The 20,182-nt window shown below is 33.4% G+C and overlaps 1 protein-coding gene across 7 annotated transcripts in view; it reads left to right on the top strand.

The window, feature by feature from the left end:
- DENND4A (DENN domain containing 4A) overlaps window positions 1-20,182 on the top strand; it is a 139,224-nt gene that overhangs the window by 80,966 nt on the left and 38,076 nt on the right. For all 7 annotated transcript variants that reach the window (XM_072809198.1, XM_072809204.1, XM_072809203.1 and 4 more), the window contains exons 12-15: window positions 4,048-4,148; window positions 6,572-6,790; window positions 8,356-8,501; window positions 18,287-18,420. In XM_072809198.1, the coding sequence (XP_072665299.1) occupies window positions 4,048-4,148; window positions 6,572-6,790; window positions 8,356-8,501; window positions 18,287-18,420 (600 nt within the window). The remainder of the gene's footprint in view (window positions 1-4,047; window positions 4,149-6,571; window positions 6,791-8,355; window positions 8,502-18,286; window positions 18,421-20,182) is intronic.

Raw genomic sequence — 20,182 nt, 5'->3', positions numbered from 1 at the left:
TTCAAGAAAAATTTATATAATGCTTTAAAAATTTTAAATAACTTTTATACATGATTTTATCACCTTTATACTTTAGGAATATTAGGAATTTATAAATTTTCCTTTCTTTTTATTGGAATAATATTTAAATTGTAGCTACTGAGCTGTATTTTTATAGCTTTTTTACAATTCATTGGTTCTCTTGTACCCTTTATTTTCAGTTTAATCATACTTAAGCTATTCAGGGAAGAGGAAATTGATGCAATGACCACATTGCATTCACAGGACATACTTAAAGTAACTATGAATTAGTCTATCAGTAAAGCCCAAGTGCTGGTACAACTTTTACAACTTAAGAATGTGTATGTACAATAGGTTTTTCTCCATTTTTAATAAGCATGTTTCATATTAGAGCCTTTTGATTTAATTCTATAATCTTACGTTAATTCTTATCTTGTCATATGTCAAACCTCAAGTGCCTAAACCACTAGAAAAAATGGTTTTATATTACAAAAAATAATATAAAATGAGAAATAATGTATTATGGCAAAAGAATATTTTTCTATTATAAAGCAATATAGGGCAGCCCTGATGGCTCAGTGGTTTAGCGCTGCCTTCAGCCCAGGGCCTGATCCTGGAGACCCAAGATCAAGTCCCACGTAGGGCTCCCTATATGGAGCCTGCTTCTTCCCCTGCCTGTGTTTCTGCCTCTCTCTCTCTCTCTCTCTCTGTCTCTCATGAATAAATAAAGTCTTTAAATAATAAAAAATAAAGCATATACACTGTCAAAAAGCTTTTTTTCAGAAAATGCCTGACCACGAAATTATGGGATGTACTTTGTGCATAAGCCATTTTATATATGGAATTTATAGAGCGAAAGATTCTTTTTTTTTAGCATTTTATATTTATTTGTTATGACTTGTTTATATATACATTTCTTTTTTTTTTAAGATTTTACTTATTTATTCATGAAAGACACAGAGAGAGGCAGAGATACAGGCAGAGGGAGAAGCAGGCTCAATGCAGGGAGCCTGATATGGGATTCGATCCCAGGACCCCAAGATCATGCCCCGGGCCGAAGGCAGACGCTCAACCACTGAGCCACCCAGGCATCCCGAGTCAAAGATTCTTTATCAGGAACATGTCATTCATTACCAGAAATAATTAATTCTTTAAATATCAAAGTATATTCATACTGTAATATGTAATCAAAAATATCAAAAGTAATATCTCCTTTCTTTGCTTGTTTTTGGTTACATGACACAGTGTTTTTAAAAATTGAAATTAAGGGTGGTGAATTAATATATACTGTATTTATTATGGTAATAAATTATATTTACCCTCTTTTTATACTTTCCAGTTTGTTAAAAGAATTTTTTAATTTTTTTGATTTGATCACTAATGAGTTAAAGAATCAAAGAAACATGAGTCATTTGCACTCATTGGTAGTCTTCTTGTTATTATCACCTATAATAACAGGGACTGAACTAGTGAAGTAAAAGCTTTCTACTTTCCTTCATCCAGAATTTCTGAAATCTCAATCTGAAATTTGAAAGAAAAACCCTGAATATCCAATTTTGGTTTCTTTTTCTTCTCTCTTAGATATGTAGAATAAAAGTATGTTATTCATGTCAATAAATTTTTGAAGAAAGGGAAATTAATATCTGGTATGTACTAGGTACAAAGCTTTATGTATAGCCTATGTTATCTCATCTTATTCTTTATATTTTGTGAAATAGTTTTTATTAACCCCTGTGACAGGTAAGGAAACAAAAGCTTACATTTTTAAGTAATTTATCAGAAGGCACATAGATAGCATCTACTGCCAGCTGGATTTTGAAACCATCACTGTCCAGCTCCAAAACCATTATCTCTGCCACTAATTATTGACTATTTATGTAATAGTAATCTTGTAAATGGAAATCACCATGAATGAAAATGCAGAGGGCTATTATAGTTTCAAACTCAGGTACTAAATAAAACTCTCCTACCTAGCCAAGTTTGGCATTGAGGGCAAAAGGAGGAGGTTACGTAAATAAACAACAGTAATTAGGTGTAATGCAGAGATACCAAGATTCTGTTCATTTATGCTGCAGACATATCTTGAGCTCCCTTTTTTGCTAGGATAAAAAAACAAAACAGGTACACTCCTTTCTCTTGTTGCTCATAATCCAGTTTTATAAGGCAGGCATGCATACAGTGAATGATAAGGTATAATGGGAGTAGTGTGTTGCATAGTTTTACCAAGAAAATAATGTAAAAGTATTCTACATTGTATTCTCACTATAATGCAAGATTCCATGCTCCTAGTCACATTATAAATGAAATATAACCTTTGCAGTTGGACATCTGCAGTTGACCCTGTCCTTTCTGTATTTTTATCCTCATTTGGAAAGATAGGGTAGATTCCAAGACAGTGGTTCTTCGTCAGCCTAAAGCTTTCCCATCTATTCTCCTTTCTTTGTTTAGTTTCCAAGGTGATAATTTTGCCCTTTTTGCTCTGTGGGTAGTACAGGGAACATTAAAAAAAATTTCAGGGCAGTCCAGGTGGCTCAGCGGTTTAGCGCTGCCTTTGGCCCAGGGCATGATCTTGGAGACCTGGGATCGAGTCCCATGTCAGGCTCCCTGCATGGAGCCTACTTCTTCCTCTTCCTGTGTCTCTGCCTCTCTTTCTGTGTGTCTCTCCTGAATAAATAAATAAAATCTTAAAAAATTTTTTTTTCAACTTCACTGCACACCTGGACTTTATTATTGTCTTTAGAACATGAGTGATTTACTTTTCTTCTTTTCCTGTCCATTTTTCAAGTTTTCTAAAAAAAAAAAAAAAAAAAGGATTCATGGATTTTAAAGTAAAGATTTAATAAATAATAGAATCAACAATTATAGTCAAGTCCAAAAGCTTTATGATGTTTTTATCACTGTGCTCTTTTCTTCTCTTACACCATGTATAGTTTGAAGAACAGCCATGTTACAATAATTGTAATAAAAGAGATTATACAAGTTTGTCTTAGAAACAAAGATACCACTTTTAAGCAGATATCCTCTTTTATAGTTATAAAAGTATTTTGGAATGTTATCCTTTATCCAAATAATATTATAGGTTCTTTTCTGAAAGAAACAAAAACAAATTTTACTTCTACTTGTAGGAAACTTAGAAACTGGGGATCCCTGGATGGCTCAGCGGTTAAGCATCTATCTGCCTTTGGCCCAGGGTGTAGTCCTGGAGTCCCAGGATTGAGTCCCACATCAGGCTCCCTGCATGGAGCTTGCTTCTCTGTCTGCCTATGTCTCTGCCTCTCTCTGTCTCTCTCTCTCTCTCTCTAATGAATAAATAAATAAAATCTCAAAAAAAAAAAAAAGAGGAAACTAAGAAACTCAATATTTAAATATACCCAAGTATTTTGATAAGCTTTCTAGATCATCAGTTCATTTTTCTATACGAGTTCAGGTTTTCCACTGTGATTTTTCTTAGTCTATCAGGAAAAAACCTCCAGTGGTGGGATTTTCCCAATATTTAGGTGTCTAAAGTCTCCTAAATAAGGATTTTGATGGGGCACCTGGATGGTTCAGTCCATTAAGTGTCTGCCTTTGGTTCAGGCCATGATCCCAGAGTCCTGGGATGGAGCCCTGTATTAGGCTTCCTGCAGAAAGAGAGCCTGCTTCTCTGTCTTCATCTGCCTGCTTCTGCTTCTCCCTCTCTCTGTGTTTGTGTGCTCACTCTCTCTGTCAAATAAATAAAATAAAATAAAATAAATGGGGTTTTGAGTAATGACCACCATACTAAGTTTGTAGCAATTAACATGATTCCCATGCAAGTGGAATTTACTCAGTACAAACATAACTATAAATTTTCGAGCTATATTTACTACAAGGTTCTTCCCTTGTGTAAATTAATTTTTAAATATTCTGCATCTCAACTTACCCATATAGTATTTATCCTAGTAATTAGAATATTTTGTATATGTTTTATTTTTTGTTCAATGTGTTTTCTCTTTTCCCTTTTGTATATATAGCAAAAAAAAAAAAAGTCCATCTAACAAATATATTATTGTTGTCACTTAATCTTAGAACTGGCGATAAGAAAAATGTAGCCTGGAAGATACTTCCAAAGAAACCATGTAAAAACCTGATGAACACACTGAATAATTTGCACCAGCAGTTGGCAAAATGTAAGTGTATGGCTTAATTAAAGGAAATAATTTAATCTGAAAAAGGACTCCAATTGCTTTGCCTTACTTGTAAAAAAGATACTGTTTATTTTATCTGAGGGAAATGTGTTTCATAATCTTAAGGGCAAATGAAAATTAAAGCAAAATTTGTTAGAATCTGAATAGGATATTTATAAAATTTATATTTTATATCTGCTACATTTTCCTAGAACCATTTTAGAATAATAAAATTCAAAAAGAGACTAAGGTGACTATTTTCTTCATACATAGAATAGAAGTTTAGTTTTGAAAATTTAGGACAGGTGGTTTAAATTAGAAAATGCTGATGATTTTAGTGGATTGAGACCTGGGTCATATGCTTTTCACCTTCTATGGATCTTAATGCTATGCTTACATCAAATAATTTGAAAATAGAAGCTTTCCAAATGCATTAGGAAGTTAATCAAAATGAAAATTGATTAGGATATGGAATACTTCAATAAAAAGCTTATATAAGACTACCTTGTCAGTAATCCAGAAATACTGGTAAGAGTTAAACCTTAATTTATTTAATCCTCTTGATATTTTATAATAATGGGTCATTCAGCATCCATAAGTTAATACTTATTGTTTGAAAAAATGGTTAGTAATGGTGTACCAATATGTGAGGTTCTTTTTTGTGCATTAGGTGAAATGTAAACAGAGGAAGGGGTCTATATCCTTGAGGGTTCAAAGTGCCTGGGGTTATAGTTGGAAATAGGCATGGAAGAACACAATGTTTCCAAAGTAAACCTTAAAATAAGCAGATAATTTGGAAGTGGCTCATAAGGACTGGAGTAGGAAAACAGTGACATCAAATAGAACAACATTTCATCTCATGGAACAAATAAATTAGGTGTAGAGTTTTACTTAAGCAGACTACTTAGTTGCTTTCTAACAAGCCATGTACTTCTTTTAAATGGCTACAAAGTCTAGCAGATTTTGTAGCAATATTTAAAACGATTTTTAAAATCGGTGAAATAGCCCATCTAGCTCTACTGAAGGGCAGAACCTTAAAACTATAAACTTATAAACAGTACTGATAGTTAAGGTTTTGTAATATTTTACAGCTTCAGAACACTTTCACATACATGAGTTGAGGGAGGTAAAATAGCTTGACAGAGATCACTTGGTTAACAAGGATGAAGTTAGAATTAAATTCTAGGCTTTCTCTATCAAAGCCCACATTCTTTCTAGTACTGTTACTTTTTTAGAGAATAAGAACTCCAGAAAAAAGCTAAGATGATTTATTGTTCCTGATATTTTTTTTTATTTAAAATTTTTAAAGTCACAAACATTTCCCCTGACCTTTGAGAATAGATGCCCCATCACCTCCACATGGAATATATTTCCTACCAAAGAAATACATTCTCTTCCTGCATTACTACAATATAACCGTAAAAATCAGGAAATCAACATTGAACATTACTGCCATCTTTATCTACAGACCAGATTCTAGTTTTTGTCAGTTATCATAATTATATTTTTATAGCAAAATAATCCATTTCCAAATCAGGTGTTATAATTTACTTTCAAGTCTCTTTAGTCTCCTTTTCTCTAAACAATTCCCTGATATTTTCTTATTTTTCTTGATATTTTTGAAGTTATACATTCTATGATACTTATTACTATCATAGAATGGTGCATGGTATAGGTTTGTCTGAGTGTCCTCATGGTAAATACAGGTCATACATCTTTGGCATGAATATCACAGAAGTGATACTGTGTTCATTTTGTAGCATCTTTATCATATCATGCACTACTTCCCTTTGTCCCATTATTGATGAAGATGTTCACTTTATGCACTTGATTAAGGTGACATCTACCAGGCCTCTTTATTGTGAATTTATTATTTTACTACCTAATGGCCTTACCATTGAATTGTTCAGGAAGAGGAAGAGCTGTTTTTCACATTTTAATCCTTGTGTGTTTTTCCTGTAGGTACTTAAGTTTTTTAAAGGGGGGAGGGTGGGGCAGAGATAGGACTAATACACTTAACCCTGTGTCCTGCTGATATGGTTGCTATGATTTTCATTTATTAGTATATATATAGTTACTTCAGAACATGAATTTTTTTGATGGTAGTCTGATTAACAGGAATAATTTTATATTTACTTTGGTTGAAATATACCAGCAGAGCCTAAAAAATGATGTATGTAGCAAGCTTTGCTAAGGTTTACTTATTATGAAGTTATATAAACAGAGTTGAGATAGCTTGAGCCCTTTTGCAAATAACACATCTATTTATTTCAATTTCATTGAGATATAATTGACATACAGGACTGTATAAGTTTAAGGCATACAGCATAATGACTTGACATATATATAACAAATTTATATTGATACCATTATGAACATTGGTTTCAACAGTTTGGAGAAAACACTAACACTGGTTTTCTCCACAGTGCAGCAGAGACCAAGAGATGATGGACTAATGGACTTAGCAATGAATGACTATGATTTTAATTCTGGAAAGAGGTTGCATATGATAGATTTGGAAATCCAAGAGGCATTTTTGTGTTTCATGGCCTCTATTTTAAAAGGTTATAGATCATACTTAAGACCAATAACACAAGCCCCTTCTGAGACAGCCACCGATGCATCCTCTCTTTTTGCCCTACAAGGTGAGTAATTCTATAGTTCTATAGTTTTCATATTATTGAGTTTAATCTTATGATGATTCAGTTTTTTCTGTGTTAATGAATAGCTCATGTTTATCAAAATACATACCTATTTTGGAAGTATGTGAATATCAACTTTGTTGGTAATCCGTTTTCACAAAACTAGTTATTGCTCAAGCACATTAGATACAATCCCATTAGATAAATATGTCAGAGACACTATTTGAAAAGCACAGAGCTTCCTGACCATGTAGGAATGTCATGTTACAGATGTGTTGGGATACTGATATTTTTAGCTTTCAGAGCAGCTAAATGTTGGACACTCAGAGGAGCCTCTGGGATGGTCACCTCCAGGCATGAACAACCTCATTAATTTTACTAAAGTTTTTTTTTTAAGATTTTATTTATTTGTTCATGAGAGACAGAGAGAGGCAGAGACATGGGCAGAGGGAAGAGAAACAGGCACCATCCAGGAGCCCGATGCAGGACTCGATCCCGGAACTCTGGGACCACATCCTGAGCTGAAGGCAGACGCTTAACTGCTGAGCCACCCAGGCGTCCCACCATTAATTTTACTAAAGTATGCTTTGTAAATATTACTTTCTGTTTGTGCCCTAAAGCAAAAGAAGTTGGAGAGCCCCAGAGTGCAGTTTGTGTCTTAATACATATTTTTCTTTTGTGATATATAACATTTGTAACAGAAATTCATTTAATAAGTAATTTGTGTCATAATACATACTTTTCTTTTGTGATATATAACATTTGTAAGAGAAATTCATTTAATAAGCATATATTAAGTTCCTGTAAATGCTAGATACATAGGGGTGTGCAAAAGATACGTGGTCACACACACACACAAAGAGACTCCATCAGTTCTCCCATTGAGCTTATAGTCAAGAAGATTAGCAAGTTGAAAATAATATGAGTAAACACTTTATTTCACAACTTTAGACCATAGAAAGTCCTTCTGAGTAAATTATGTCTGAGCCATGATCTCAAGGATGAGTAGAAATTAGCCAGGCAATAGAAAAGTAGGAGAGGATTTTAAGCAGAGAGAACAGTTGGAAATAATTTGAGTTTATGAGCCCAAAAGAAGGCCCAAATGTAATGTAACTGACCATAGTGAGCAATGTGGAGCATGAAATCAGGAAATAAACGTTTACTCTGTTTCAGTAAGATGCAGATATAAATACTAGAAGGGATGTAACTGCTGCTTTGAAAAAGCCAAATACATAGACAGAGAGTATGCCATGTGTGTATAGTATGTACACATTGAGAGGAAAAAAAGCAATTTTAAAAATGCTTTCATTTACTACTTGATGTGTAATCTTCAAGGTAGTGAAGGGACCACAGAGACAATTCTGATAAGAATTTAAAAGATCTGGGTTCAAGTTCCTTTCCTATTGCTATCTTTGCCAGGTCTCTTCCCTTCTCAGAGGTCTTAGTTTCTTTTTCTTCAGAGTAAGGGGGTATAGATGACATGGTTAATCAAGTTTCTTCTGGCTTAAAATTCAATGAATCTTTGAATGATGCTATATTTTGTGACACTATGAATTTATGTTGAACAGCTTTCTTAAGAAGCCGAGACCGGTCACATCAAAAATTCTATAACATGATGACCAAAACACAAATGTTCATTCGCTTCATTGAGGAATGTTCTTTTGTCAGTGATAAAGATGCAAGCCTGGCATTTTTTGATGATTGTGTAGATAAAGTAAGTAATAATATGTTCACAGTGCCCTAACTTTCTTTGTGTGACTGTTTTAAATGTTATGTGTTATAGTTTCTATTTAGCTTTTACCAGCTTTAAGAAAAGCTAAGTTCATTCCATTTCATCATTGACTCTTCATTATGAAAGTTCTGTTTGGCTTACTGGATACTATAGAGCACTTCTTAGATGTACCTTGCATGATTTTACTGAATCATCAGTTTTATTTGAGCTCTCAAATCTGGAACTTTTCCCACCCACTTACAGATTATGGGATTTTTCACCTATCCTTTTTTGTGGATTGCCGCCTGATGAGAGCAGGTGTAGAGCAAAATGAATATTTCACTTGAATGTTTTTATAATTTAGAAGAGAGCTTGTAGCATAAATTAAGTGAATTAATTCTATGACTTTAAATTTGTGTGTGAAACCTTCCCTTCCCCTTCAGTTCTAATATCAGTCGGTGGGCTGGAGGAAGGTGGGTATCCATACTGAACAGAGAGGAGGTGGAGGAACAGTGGCCTTGAGTAGGGTGTCAAAACCTGAATGGGGTGAGGAAGAAGGAGGATCCAGCCTAGCATTGGGTATTAGAGCCCAAGCCAGGTGAAGACAGCATCCATGCAAGGGGTGACCTATCTTGGAGAATCAAAGGATGAGCAGAATAAAAAGAATGTCTATGCTAGGGAAAACACACCTGCAGGGGGTCAGCATAAACAGGATGAGAAAAATATCCATGCAGAAACAGCATGGAGTCTCAGTAAGGTAAGGAAACTATCCCTATTGGGTATGGCAGCAAATGGGGTATCAGAGTTTGATCTAGATGAGGACAATGCCAGCTTGAGGGGTAGGGGAATAGTCTGAAAGTAGTTGTTGAAGCCAAATTAGAGTGAAGAAGTCATATATGTGGGAAAGGGTGGTGGCGGAGATGGGAGAATGTAACATGGGGGACATTCTCACTGTCAGAGAAGGGACTTACAAATATAGAAAAGGAGAAAACCAGAATGAACTCGATGGTATGAGAATGGAATTGGAGATTTGATATATCTTTGGTATTCAATATGTATAAACAAATATAGAAATAAGCATAGATCTAAGTATGTGTGTCTTTGTGTGTACATACATATATTCCCTACCTCTGTACACTGAGAGGACCTGGGAGTAGCCATACCCCAGTAGCAATGAGTATACCTAATGCTCAGATTTTGGCTTCTAAGTACCAGTCTCCATAAAAGGAATTAGAACTCCTCAGAGAAGTTATTGGGTCTAGGGCAAGGAAAGTACAAAATGAGCCCTGAAGTAGCTTGTGCTAGAGAATAAGGAGTTGCTCTGAGAATAATGGAGATGTGTTTTTTAAAACAGCAACACACACAATACATGTGCACATGTGTACCTGCACACACACACACACACACACACACACACACAAGCCAACTTGAAGGGACTCCCACTAGCTACATCTGGAACAACTTGAACATCAAATGTTAGTAATAGATTATTATAATCCACTGAATAGGAAACTTTGAGTCTACACAGTTATTAACTGAGGGTCTGATGAGAAACAGGATTTTAGTTTCAAAGTATCTCTGCACGAGATACATATTAATCACAAAAGGGGAGAGAGTAACTTTATGGTGGAACAGAAAGCCTGGCTGACCCCACTTTTATCTAATCACCAAAGTGAACATACTAATAGTGAAATAAATCAACATCATATACCTACCAACATCAACTCTATGAAATTTCTGCCGAAGATGCATATAACCTGTATAATCTCAAGGAAATATCAGACAAACTTAAGTGACATTCTACAAAATACCTGTTCTGTAATCCACAAAATGTCAGGGTTAAGAAAATAAAGGAAAAGTTGAGAAACTATTCATAAGTGAAGGAAACTAAAGAGACTCAACAAGTAAAATACAATACATAATTTAGAACTGGATGCTTTTGGCATAACATTATTCATATAATCAATAAAACTTAAATGTAGTTTGAGGATTAGACAGCAGTAGTGTAACATGTTAATTTCCACATTTTCATGTTGTATTATGGTTAGATAGGAGAAGGTCATTGTTTGTAGGAAGTACACACTAAAGTACTCAGGGGTAGTGGGTCATCAGGCCAGCAATTTACCCTGAAAAGATTAACGGGGAAAAGTTATTTGTACTTGTAAAAGTTACTGTACTTGAAACTCTCCTGTAAATTTGTGACTATATATATATATAGTGTTCATGATTTTATGCCTATGAAAATGGAAGGGAAGAAAGCAAAGCTTTGTCATATATTTACTCAACAGATTATCCTTGTAAGGTTATTTAAAGAAATGCATCACGTTCAAATTTATATGAGTCAAAGAAAATCAGTGATTTTTGAGAGGAGGGGGCACAACAGCCAAAATACAGCTCATCCCTCAGTACTTAGAAATTGGCTCAGTTCTGAGTTGGACACGAAAGTGTCCTTTACTAATTAAGTAAATACCAAATATGTCTTATGAAAATGAGTAATGATTTTAAACTATACCAGATGTAATAGGAAAAAGGCTGCCTTGAGAATCAGGACAACTTGGGTCCCAGCCATTATACTTGTGACCTGAGTCAAATCATCTAGTCTTTCAGTGTTGTTTTCTTACCTGTGTTTAAGATATATTGTGGGGAGAGATGCACATCTCCCAGTATTCAGAGTAATGTTGTTTGAACTAAAAAGTAGAAAACATTATGACTATTTTTTATATTTTGCTGATTTTTGAGTTTCTGGAGTAGTAGTTCATTTGATTTTATCATTTAATGACATAGAAATGTTTGACAGTTTGAATGACTTAGACATATGAAGCACAAGAACAAGTTCAGATCCTTCAATTTAGAATATTTTATAGATGGTTGACATAGAGAAATACTGTTTCTGGTGTTAATTAGAGAATTAACAAGCTAAGGTACCTAGAAGTAATCACCTTGAAGTGCTTTGGAGTAGAGGAAAAAATGGATTTATGCCATTATGTACTTAGAACTCATAATTCATGGGGATCCCTGGGTAGCTCAGCGGTTTAGCACCTGCCTTCAGCCCAGGGCATGATCCTGGAGTCCCTGGATTGAGTCCCACATCAGGCTCCCTGTGAACAGTGGCATATATTTGTGTAAAGAGTTATTCCTGTGCCAAGCTAACTGAATCATAAGGTACTAAACTAGTGATCGGAATTTTGCTAATAGCAAAATTAGCCAGTACATTGATTAATCCACATGGGACCACTGAATTGGTTGTAGGAATCCAATTAGCTGCGCAGAAGACACAAATCTTGTATTGTTGCCTTTTTTTGTTTTTTATTAATTTTATGTACTATGTTTACAAATTTGAGTTTCAAGTAAGAACTCATACAGTAGTGTCAGTATCACATGGTTTTTAAAATATTCATTAATATTGTTAAGACATATGACACTTTTGCTAGGTACCTAGGACATCATGTTCTAAGGAGAGTATTTTATCACTGATAATTACTACATTATATTGTCTAGGAATTTCTGAAAGTAGGTCACTTGCTATTTACTTGAATGCAGGACATGATGAGAGTTCACCTGCTTAAAGAATATACATGCTGTCAAAAAAAGCCAATCCCATTAAATATGTAACCATTGTTTCTAAACAGATTATTTTCCTGAAATGCTATTTACCTGTTCAAAAATCTAGATCCAACAAAAGATCATTTATATATAGTGGAATTGCGTTGCACTTAAAGATTTTAATGATTGAGGAAATTAAAACTGAAAACTCATTAAAACATAGTTATTTGTATTTATTATAATTCAAGGAATTTTTTTATTAGAGAAAATAACAAAATGTCACAAGATCCAAAATAATATCTTAATAACCTTCATATGTAACTAGAGGTTAATTGTATTCCCAGTATTATTAAGCAGAACCCTCAGGAATAGTAAATAATTATATAGTACTGTTAACTACCTTTCATATTTTAGTACCACAATATACGTACACTCAGTACAGCAAGCCAGTATTTGCTTTTAATGTGCAAATGTTTTGATGAATATCAGTAATACTTTAAAAACAATCATTTATGTGGGGTTATTTTTTAGTTGGGTGACTTTTAACTTTTTAAGTAAACAGATCCTCTTATCTCTGGCAATTTAGCTATGGAAAATAAATAATACTTACATATAAATTACATATTATATATATATAAATATTTTTAGATAAGTTATATATACGTTAACTGCCAAAGTCAATCCATGACTAACATTGAATAGGAATTAGATATATTCCTCTTTTGATCTTAGCATATTCAAACAGAAAACATTTGTCCAACTTTAAAAAGCTAGAGTGGGTAATGCTGAATAAGAAAAACAATGTATGAGAATTATTTGGGTTTCATTTATGACTAATTTAAGAACCATGTGTTCTTCTTCTTCATATGATTATGTTTTAAATCCTTTACAATCTGTTGCTATGGGATGGTGCTTAACTAATGGCAGTTTTGTATAACAAATAGTCTGGTAAGATTTTTCTTATTCTCCCAAGCATCCCTCTGCAGTGTTTTCTAAGTATATTAATGTCTTGTGGATAAAATATGAAGAGAATATGAAAATTATTTTAATTTTATCCTGTCGTGGGTGTTGAATTTCTTTTTCTCCCAATGGGCAGATGTCACTGTGCTTTCCAAAAGACAGAAATGACCAAGTGATACATGTAGGATGTATATAGCATGACTGTCTTTATAATGTTGAAATGAGATCTTATTGGTATACAAGTTAAGGGAAATATCTGTTCCCAGGGTACTGAATCTGCAGTGTAAAATTTTAATATTGTAATAGACTTTATAATACCAAGAATAGAGCAGTTGTCCTTGTACACAGGTTTTTTCTGTGCGAACAAAGTGACTGGAGAGTAGGAAGTAGGTACAGATCTGGAGAGGAAGAAGCTGTTTAAATAGAAAGATAGAAAGATAGATAGATAGATAGATAGATAGATAAATACTTAAAAACATCTGGTGTTCATAGACAAGCAGTTCACTCTTGTAATGTTCCATCATGGAGACAGCAGTAGTTTCCCACTTTCTTTCCAGTGACCTTGGGTATTTGTTTAACCATCTCTTTTTTCTCATTATCATTGCTGCCCTTATGATTAGATTAACCATATTTCATCTTCATAAGTTATTTGTGTGTAGAACTTCTCATTGTTCTCAGGTTGCCCTGGATATAATATCCTATCAGGATACTTTATGTTTTTGAGTTATCATTGACATATTCCTAATGCTGCTGTTTAAAAAATACTGTTAGGTTTACTAATAATGATTCAGGTGTTCTCTGTTTTTATTGAAAGTTTAATTTTTAACACTTCTACTAAATGGCTTAAAGAAACAGGAAGTGTGGAAAATAAGAGAGAAAAGACCCTGTAAAGCCCAGTGCCCCATCTAATATCCATTTGACATTTACGTTCAGTGTTTTTTACATAATTATAATATAGTTTCCTAATTTTTTATACAACCAGACCTTATAGGCATTTTTTATATCACTGCCAAATCTCATAAAAGGAAAGTTTCACTCTTACCACAGTAAAACATAACAATTTAAAAAGTCAAATAATTTTCTGAGGCTTCAGTACCATTCCTTTCTGCTCCTAGTTTCTACTCCCTAAAGGCAACCACTTTTCTCTTTCATCTGTTTCTTCAGCCATTTACCTTAATATTTTGAAATAACATGTTTTTATTGCTGCTGATTGTTTTATGTACTATCCATTAATGTCATACCTTCCACACCACCTGAATTCTCCCAGTGTCATTATAATGAGTTTTGGTTAAATAGTTGTTTAGTGTTAATATTACTATCACTCTATATATATAATCCCAGCTAGGCCATACACACACACACACACACACACACACACACACACACATATGTGTGTGTGTGTGTGTGTGTGTGTGTGTATAGTAATTAGATTTTCTTTCATACATGGATTTTGTTTTCTCTGAAGTTAATAAATGCCACACTTCTTGTTTTGGTCTACTGTTAATTCATCTCCAAACTCTTCTACAAAAGTGAAAAATCTAAAAAATATCAATTTTTCCAACATATCAAGTAATCTATCCATTTGTTTTTTTGGTTTTTGGAGGATTTTTGGCTAGAAATTTCCCTGTGTGTTCCAATCTGAATTGATTGCTTTCTAGTCTGTCATCCTCGGATCTTCCTTCACCATCATCTTGGGACTTCAAATTGACTTCTCTGGGGAGTTGGATCCCCTGATTTCTTTTTTCTGGTGAAGCACATCTTCCAGTAGCTTAGTGAGAGAGAGAGTACATGGAAGATAAACATTTTTGATGCCCCACCTGTCTGTAAATGTCTTTATTCTCCCCCAATACTTGATTACTAATTTGGTTGGATGTAAAATTATGAAATCTTCTAGCTTCGAATGTTATTGTTGAGAATAACATCTGGTCTAATGCCATGTTAATTTCTGACCTTTAGTGCCTGATCTCTTTATCTCTTTGAAAGCCTTTAAGATCCTTGATGTTATAAAGTTTCATAAGGCTATGCCTTCTTTTCTTCATTGAGTTGAATACAAGCAGGCCCTTTTATTCTGTGGACTCATTCTCTTCAGATTCTAGGCAATTTTCCTGTATCCTGTTTCTTTCCTTTCCTCCATTTCTTGAGTTCTCTTCTTCTGAAGTATGTATTTTTTGGATATTGGCCTTCCTAACCTGATCCTCTTAACTTTCTTACATTTTTTCATCCTGTTTTTTGTTTCTCTTTTTCATCTGCACTTTCTGAGAGATTTCTTCGAGTTTATCTTCCAACATTTATAGTACACTTTTTACTTCTGTCATATTTATAATTTCCCTTTTTTTATAGCATCTTCTCATCATGGATATAGGCTTATTCATTTTAGTTATTTTGAGCGGTTTTTTCCTCCTGCATCATCTCTATTTCTTCTTACTCAAATGTTACTTTTAACATTTGTTTGTTTTATTCTCCTACACATTATTGTTTTTCCTTGTGTGATTCTTGTGGTATTTCAAAAATGACACACGAGAACTCATGAAGCTTTCATGGGAAGGTGAGGCTAGGAGCATCCTTAGGTATGAGATTGTTGATCATAGTGGAACTCAGCTATGTCTTAGAGTCCCTGTTTGATCACTGTATATAATTCTTTTCTTTAGGCTGCTTAGTTTCCCCAAGAGGTTATCTCCAGTCTTTAGGCCTGAGGAGTATAAACCTGATCGCCAGTATTCTCACAGCAGAGTGGGGGAAGTAACAGGTTTTCTCTTGTAACATGTAGGGTTTTTACTCACTTCATCTGTTTTTATTAACCTCCTTCATCTCCTGCAGCTATACCTGGTGTCCTCAAGTCTAGAGTCCCTCTGGTTCACACAGAAAAACCCAACCTAGTCCATGGCCATGGTGGGGAGAGGTAGTGGCCGAATTTACTGGGTGGGTCAAGGATCTGGGAGTCCTTAAATGTAGGTTTTTAACTAATTCTCCTGCTACTGCCCCATGCATACTCTCTTTACTTTAAGGTCATTGAGCACTTTTCCTTCCTGATCTTTCTGGGGCTCTACAGAGCAAAATAGCTAGATTTTTGGCTTTTCTCCTTTATCCCTTCCCCAATGCCAGATATGTGGCTTTCAGCTTTCACAGGTCACATCAATCTGCTTTGCAGCTTCTAAAATGTTTTGAATTCTAGCTGTGCTATTACCCTCTCTCCAGTTCATTTTGTCTTTGCTAGCTATTTTTTTTTTCAATCCTCTTCTCAGTTTGGTGAGATTTCAAGAGTAATCAAAGGTAAATTGTTGTGTTTGTCTTGTTTGACCAAGAAGTTTGTGTGATCTTTACTATTTTAATTTTTAATGATTATATATTTCATCCATTATCATACTTTATTCACTTACATGTTTTTTGAAACATGCAGAAAACGTCTTTCATGATGATAGGTTTTTTTTCATATTAGGTTATTTTCGAAGAATAAGAATAAGGTGGATGTTTTAAATATCTTTTTTTTTTAAGATTTTATTTATTTATTCATTAGAATACACAGAGAGGAGACAGAGAGAGAGGCAGAGACACAGGCAGAGGAAGAAGCAGGCTCCATGCAGGGAGCCTGACGTGGGACTCGATCCTGGGTCTCCAGGATCACGCCCTGGGCTGAAGGTGGTGCTAAACCGCTGAGTCAGCCAGGCTGCCCTGTTTAAATATATCTTGTTTTCTAAAAAAGACTTTACCAATTTTGAGTACCAGCAGGGTATGTGATTATCCAGTTTACTGTATCCTTGCTAATTTCACCATATAAAAGTTCTTTTTGACAGGCTAGAAAGATACCTTTTTTTTATACTGATTAATTTTTAACTGTCCTTCAACAGAATTGGAATAAGTGTGTATTCTAAAAGCAATATATTCTACTTGTTCGAATTTTTATGCTGAGAATTTATTACTTTTATAATTTTTGAAAAACCAATAAAACTAATACATATTATTTTTAATTGGAAAATAACAATGTAAGGGAGAACATAATTAATTGCAGTAATACCATTACCCCAAGGTAACATTTTGATATGAGTATACATGTGTGAGAGAGGAAAACACGAATATATATATGTGTGTGTATGTGTATATATATAGAATACATATTCACTCTCTTTTAAAAAATTAGAATCAAAATATATATAGTATAAATTTTCTTTATCATTGCTTTGTGAACATTTTTTCATGTCATTAATTATTTTGAAACATCTTTATTCTAGTTCAGTGTATAGATATACCATTACCATTCTTTAATCTTGGAGATTACACCATGTAATACTGTGAAATTATAACCAACAGTTTATGTAAAACACTCTGAATGTCCAGCTTTTTAAATAAGAATTAGAAAAATTTAAATGCTATCCCTGTCCTTTTTCGTATATTGTGCCCTAAATCCTTATCTTAAAGAGTTAATTTATTAATAATTCTTGTTCTCCCACTTATTTCTGACTGATAATATGATATTCTATCTAATGTAATAAAGTTCTGTGGGTTATAGTTTGTCATATGTATGACATCTTGATGGGTCTGCCCGTTTGTTTGATTTTAATTAATGTCAATGCTATGCTTTTTAGTTTATGAACTCCTTTTAGGCAGTTTAGACTCTGTTAAGTTTTTACTTTTTGTGAATATTACCTTGCCACAGGGAGTCTAGGGAAGATTGTATTATTAAAGTGTTTTCAATACTGATGTGACTGGAATTTTAACTCAAATGTGCTTCTACATAAACTGGAAGAACTTAGAGAAATATGTTGTATTTAGTATAAATTAGACCTAGAACTCAGTATTCTCAGCACATACACATACATGTGTTTGTGCATTTTTAAAATGTTACTTCTTAAGTATAAGCTCATGATTCAAAATGTAAAATAATATAAAGAGGTACACATTGGGAATTCTGAGTTCTATCTCGTCCTTGTCCATTCTATTCATCACCCCTTCCCCATACGGGAAATTACTTTTCATGATGTTCTTTATTTCCTTATGTGAATACAAGCGAAAAATGAGTTTGTTTTTGTTTTTCCCTCTTTCTTACTCAAAAGATAATATACTGTTTACAATGTTCTACTCCTTGTTATTTTGGAATTATCTTATTATTGGAAATCTTAATTATTTTGGAAATCTTTTTTCATGGTGCATGATGGTGCTCATTCTTTTTTTTTTCCTATCAATAGCTCTTTAGTATCCAGTTATGTAAGGTTTATTTAACCATTTCCCATAGACAAACTCTTGGCTTACCAGTTTATTTTTTTAACCACAAGTTTTTTAAACTTTTTCAGGTGGATATGGACAAGAGTGGTGAAATGCGACTTATAGAACTGGATGAATCTTTCAAAAGTGAACATACTGTTTTTGTAACACCACCTGAGATACCCCATCTACCCAATGGTGAAGAACCCCCTTTACAGTACAGGTATTCAAGAGGCAGAATGTTTCAGATTGAAAGAGAGAAGCAATCCACCATCTGTGACGTAGCTTTCTAAGGACTGTGGTATTTTCAAAAATCCAAACTTTACAGATTCCTAATTTTTAGGTGGTAAGCAAGCTTATCCCACATCCATTATTAAGTTTTGAGGTATAAAAAGAAAAGAATTATAATTTTGCGTAACATAGACTTGGGAAACTTTATCTATATAAGTATGTATACTTGTAAGTTGTTTAAATTCAGTCAGTACCTCACCTCCCCAAAATGCAGCACTTTTATTACAGATTTTGATTTTTGTTTCTCACTTAAACCTAATTCCCTCACTTTCATCCCCTTTCCTATACACATTTTGATTTTGTAACCTTGGATTACAAAAAGATTAAATCTAATTTAGAATCAATATTTGTGGCCTTGATTTTGATGATATAATTTTTTAGGCTGTTAATTTTTCTGCAAGTTTTTATTTAAGTCATGGAAATCCAGAACTATTGGGAATTGATCAGTTAATTTAGGAAATTTGGTCAGATGTTGTGCTAAGGGCTTAGTATATAGACTTGAATGATATTTTTCCTGCTTTCAAGTCTAGTGGAAAAGAGAGAAAAGTTCTGAGCTTTATTGTTATGACAGAGGTAAAATAGGGATATGATAGAGGTAGATTTATTATACATCTATGTATCTATCTAGATATATATTATACACATACATTTGTTACCACTGGAGGTAATTTCCAGTATGCATTTATTTTAGATTACAAATATCTAAAATGACATTTCCTTTTAGGTTTTAAATGATTTCTTCAGTAATTCTTTCTTTAAAGATTTTAAAACCATTTCACATCTACCATTCATTAGGTCAGTTTATTTTCATTGGAAAAAGATTCAAGACACCCTCAATGATAACTCAGATTAAATTATCCCTTTTACAGATAAAAAAAGTGATGTAATAGGTGGTGTTTGTGAATATTGATTAATTCATAGGCCCCTTGGTTCCTGCTCTTACTTTTCATCTACTGAAATGATGTTGCTCAGATCAATTTTTTAAATTCTGCCCTTTGTCAAAGGTGTTCAAAATCTCTCTCCTAATTTCTCTCTTTCTCGTTTGTTTTTCTTTCTAAACAAAATCTCATTTGTTTGATCTCTTTTGTACATTATACTTCTAAGACTTTTTTAGGAGCATGTTTCACTAAAATAGTTTTGTTTTTCTTTATATGGTTTGGTTTTTAACTTTTTTAAAATTTAAATTTTACTTTTAGATTTAATCCTCTAATAAAAACAATTTACTTAGCTTAGAGAGTTCCCATTTTTTAAAGAATTTAAGTCACTTTTTAAATTGAGACTAACAATATAATTTTGGTGTAATCATCCCATTATTGGAAACAACTTAAATGTGTTCAGTGAGCACAGTGGGTCCTCTTAGTAAGAGGCAACTCATATTCTTGCATTGTCTGTGTGAAACGATAGGGCATTAAGTTTCCATAAGACATTCAGAATGATCTTAGCACACCGTATACATACAATGAAATTTTTAAGGGACATAATTTTCTTGAACTTCTTTGCTATTTTATTCCTATTTTATTCCTACTTAATATTTATTTTTAAAATATTATTTAATATTTATTTTTTCACTGCTGAATTTCCCTATGGTAATATATACTAGATATAGTTTACCATCTTTTATTATAGCTGGATTTCTTTTTTTTTTTTTTTTTTTTTAAGATTTTATTTGCTTAGGCACCTGGGTGGCTCAGTGG

Source organism: Canis lupus, chromosome 32, assembly GCF_048164855.1.
Source record: "Canis lupus baileyi chromosome 32, mCanLup2.hap1, whole genome shotgun sequence".
NCBI classification, from domain to species: domain Eukaryota; kingdom Metazoa; phylum Chordata; class Mammalia; order Carnivora; family Canidae; genus Canis; species Canis lupus.
The sequence above is the reverse complement of the archived record's forward strand: the minus strand, read 5'-3'. Positions and strand labels throughout refer to the sequence as shown.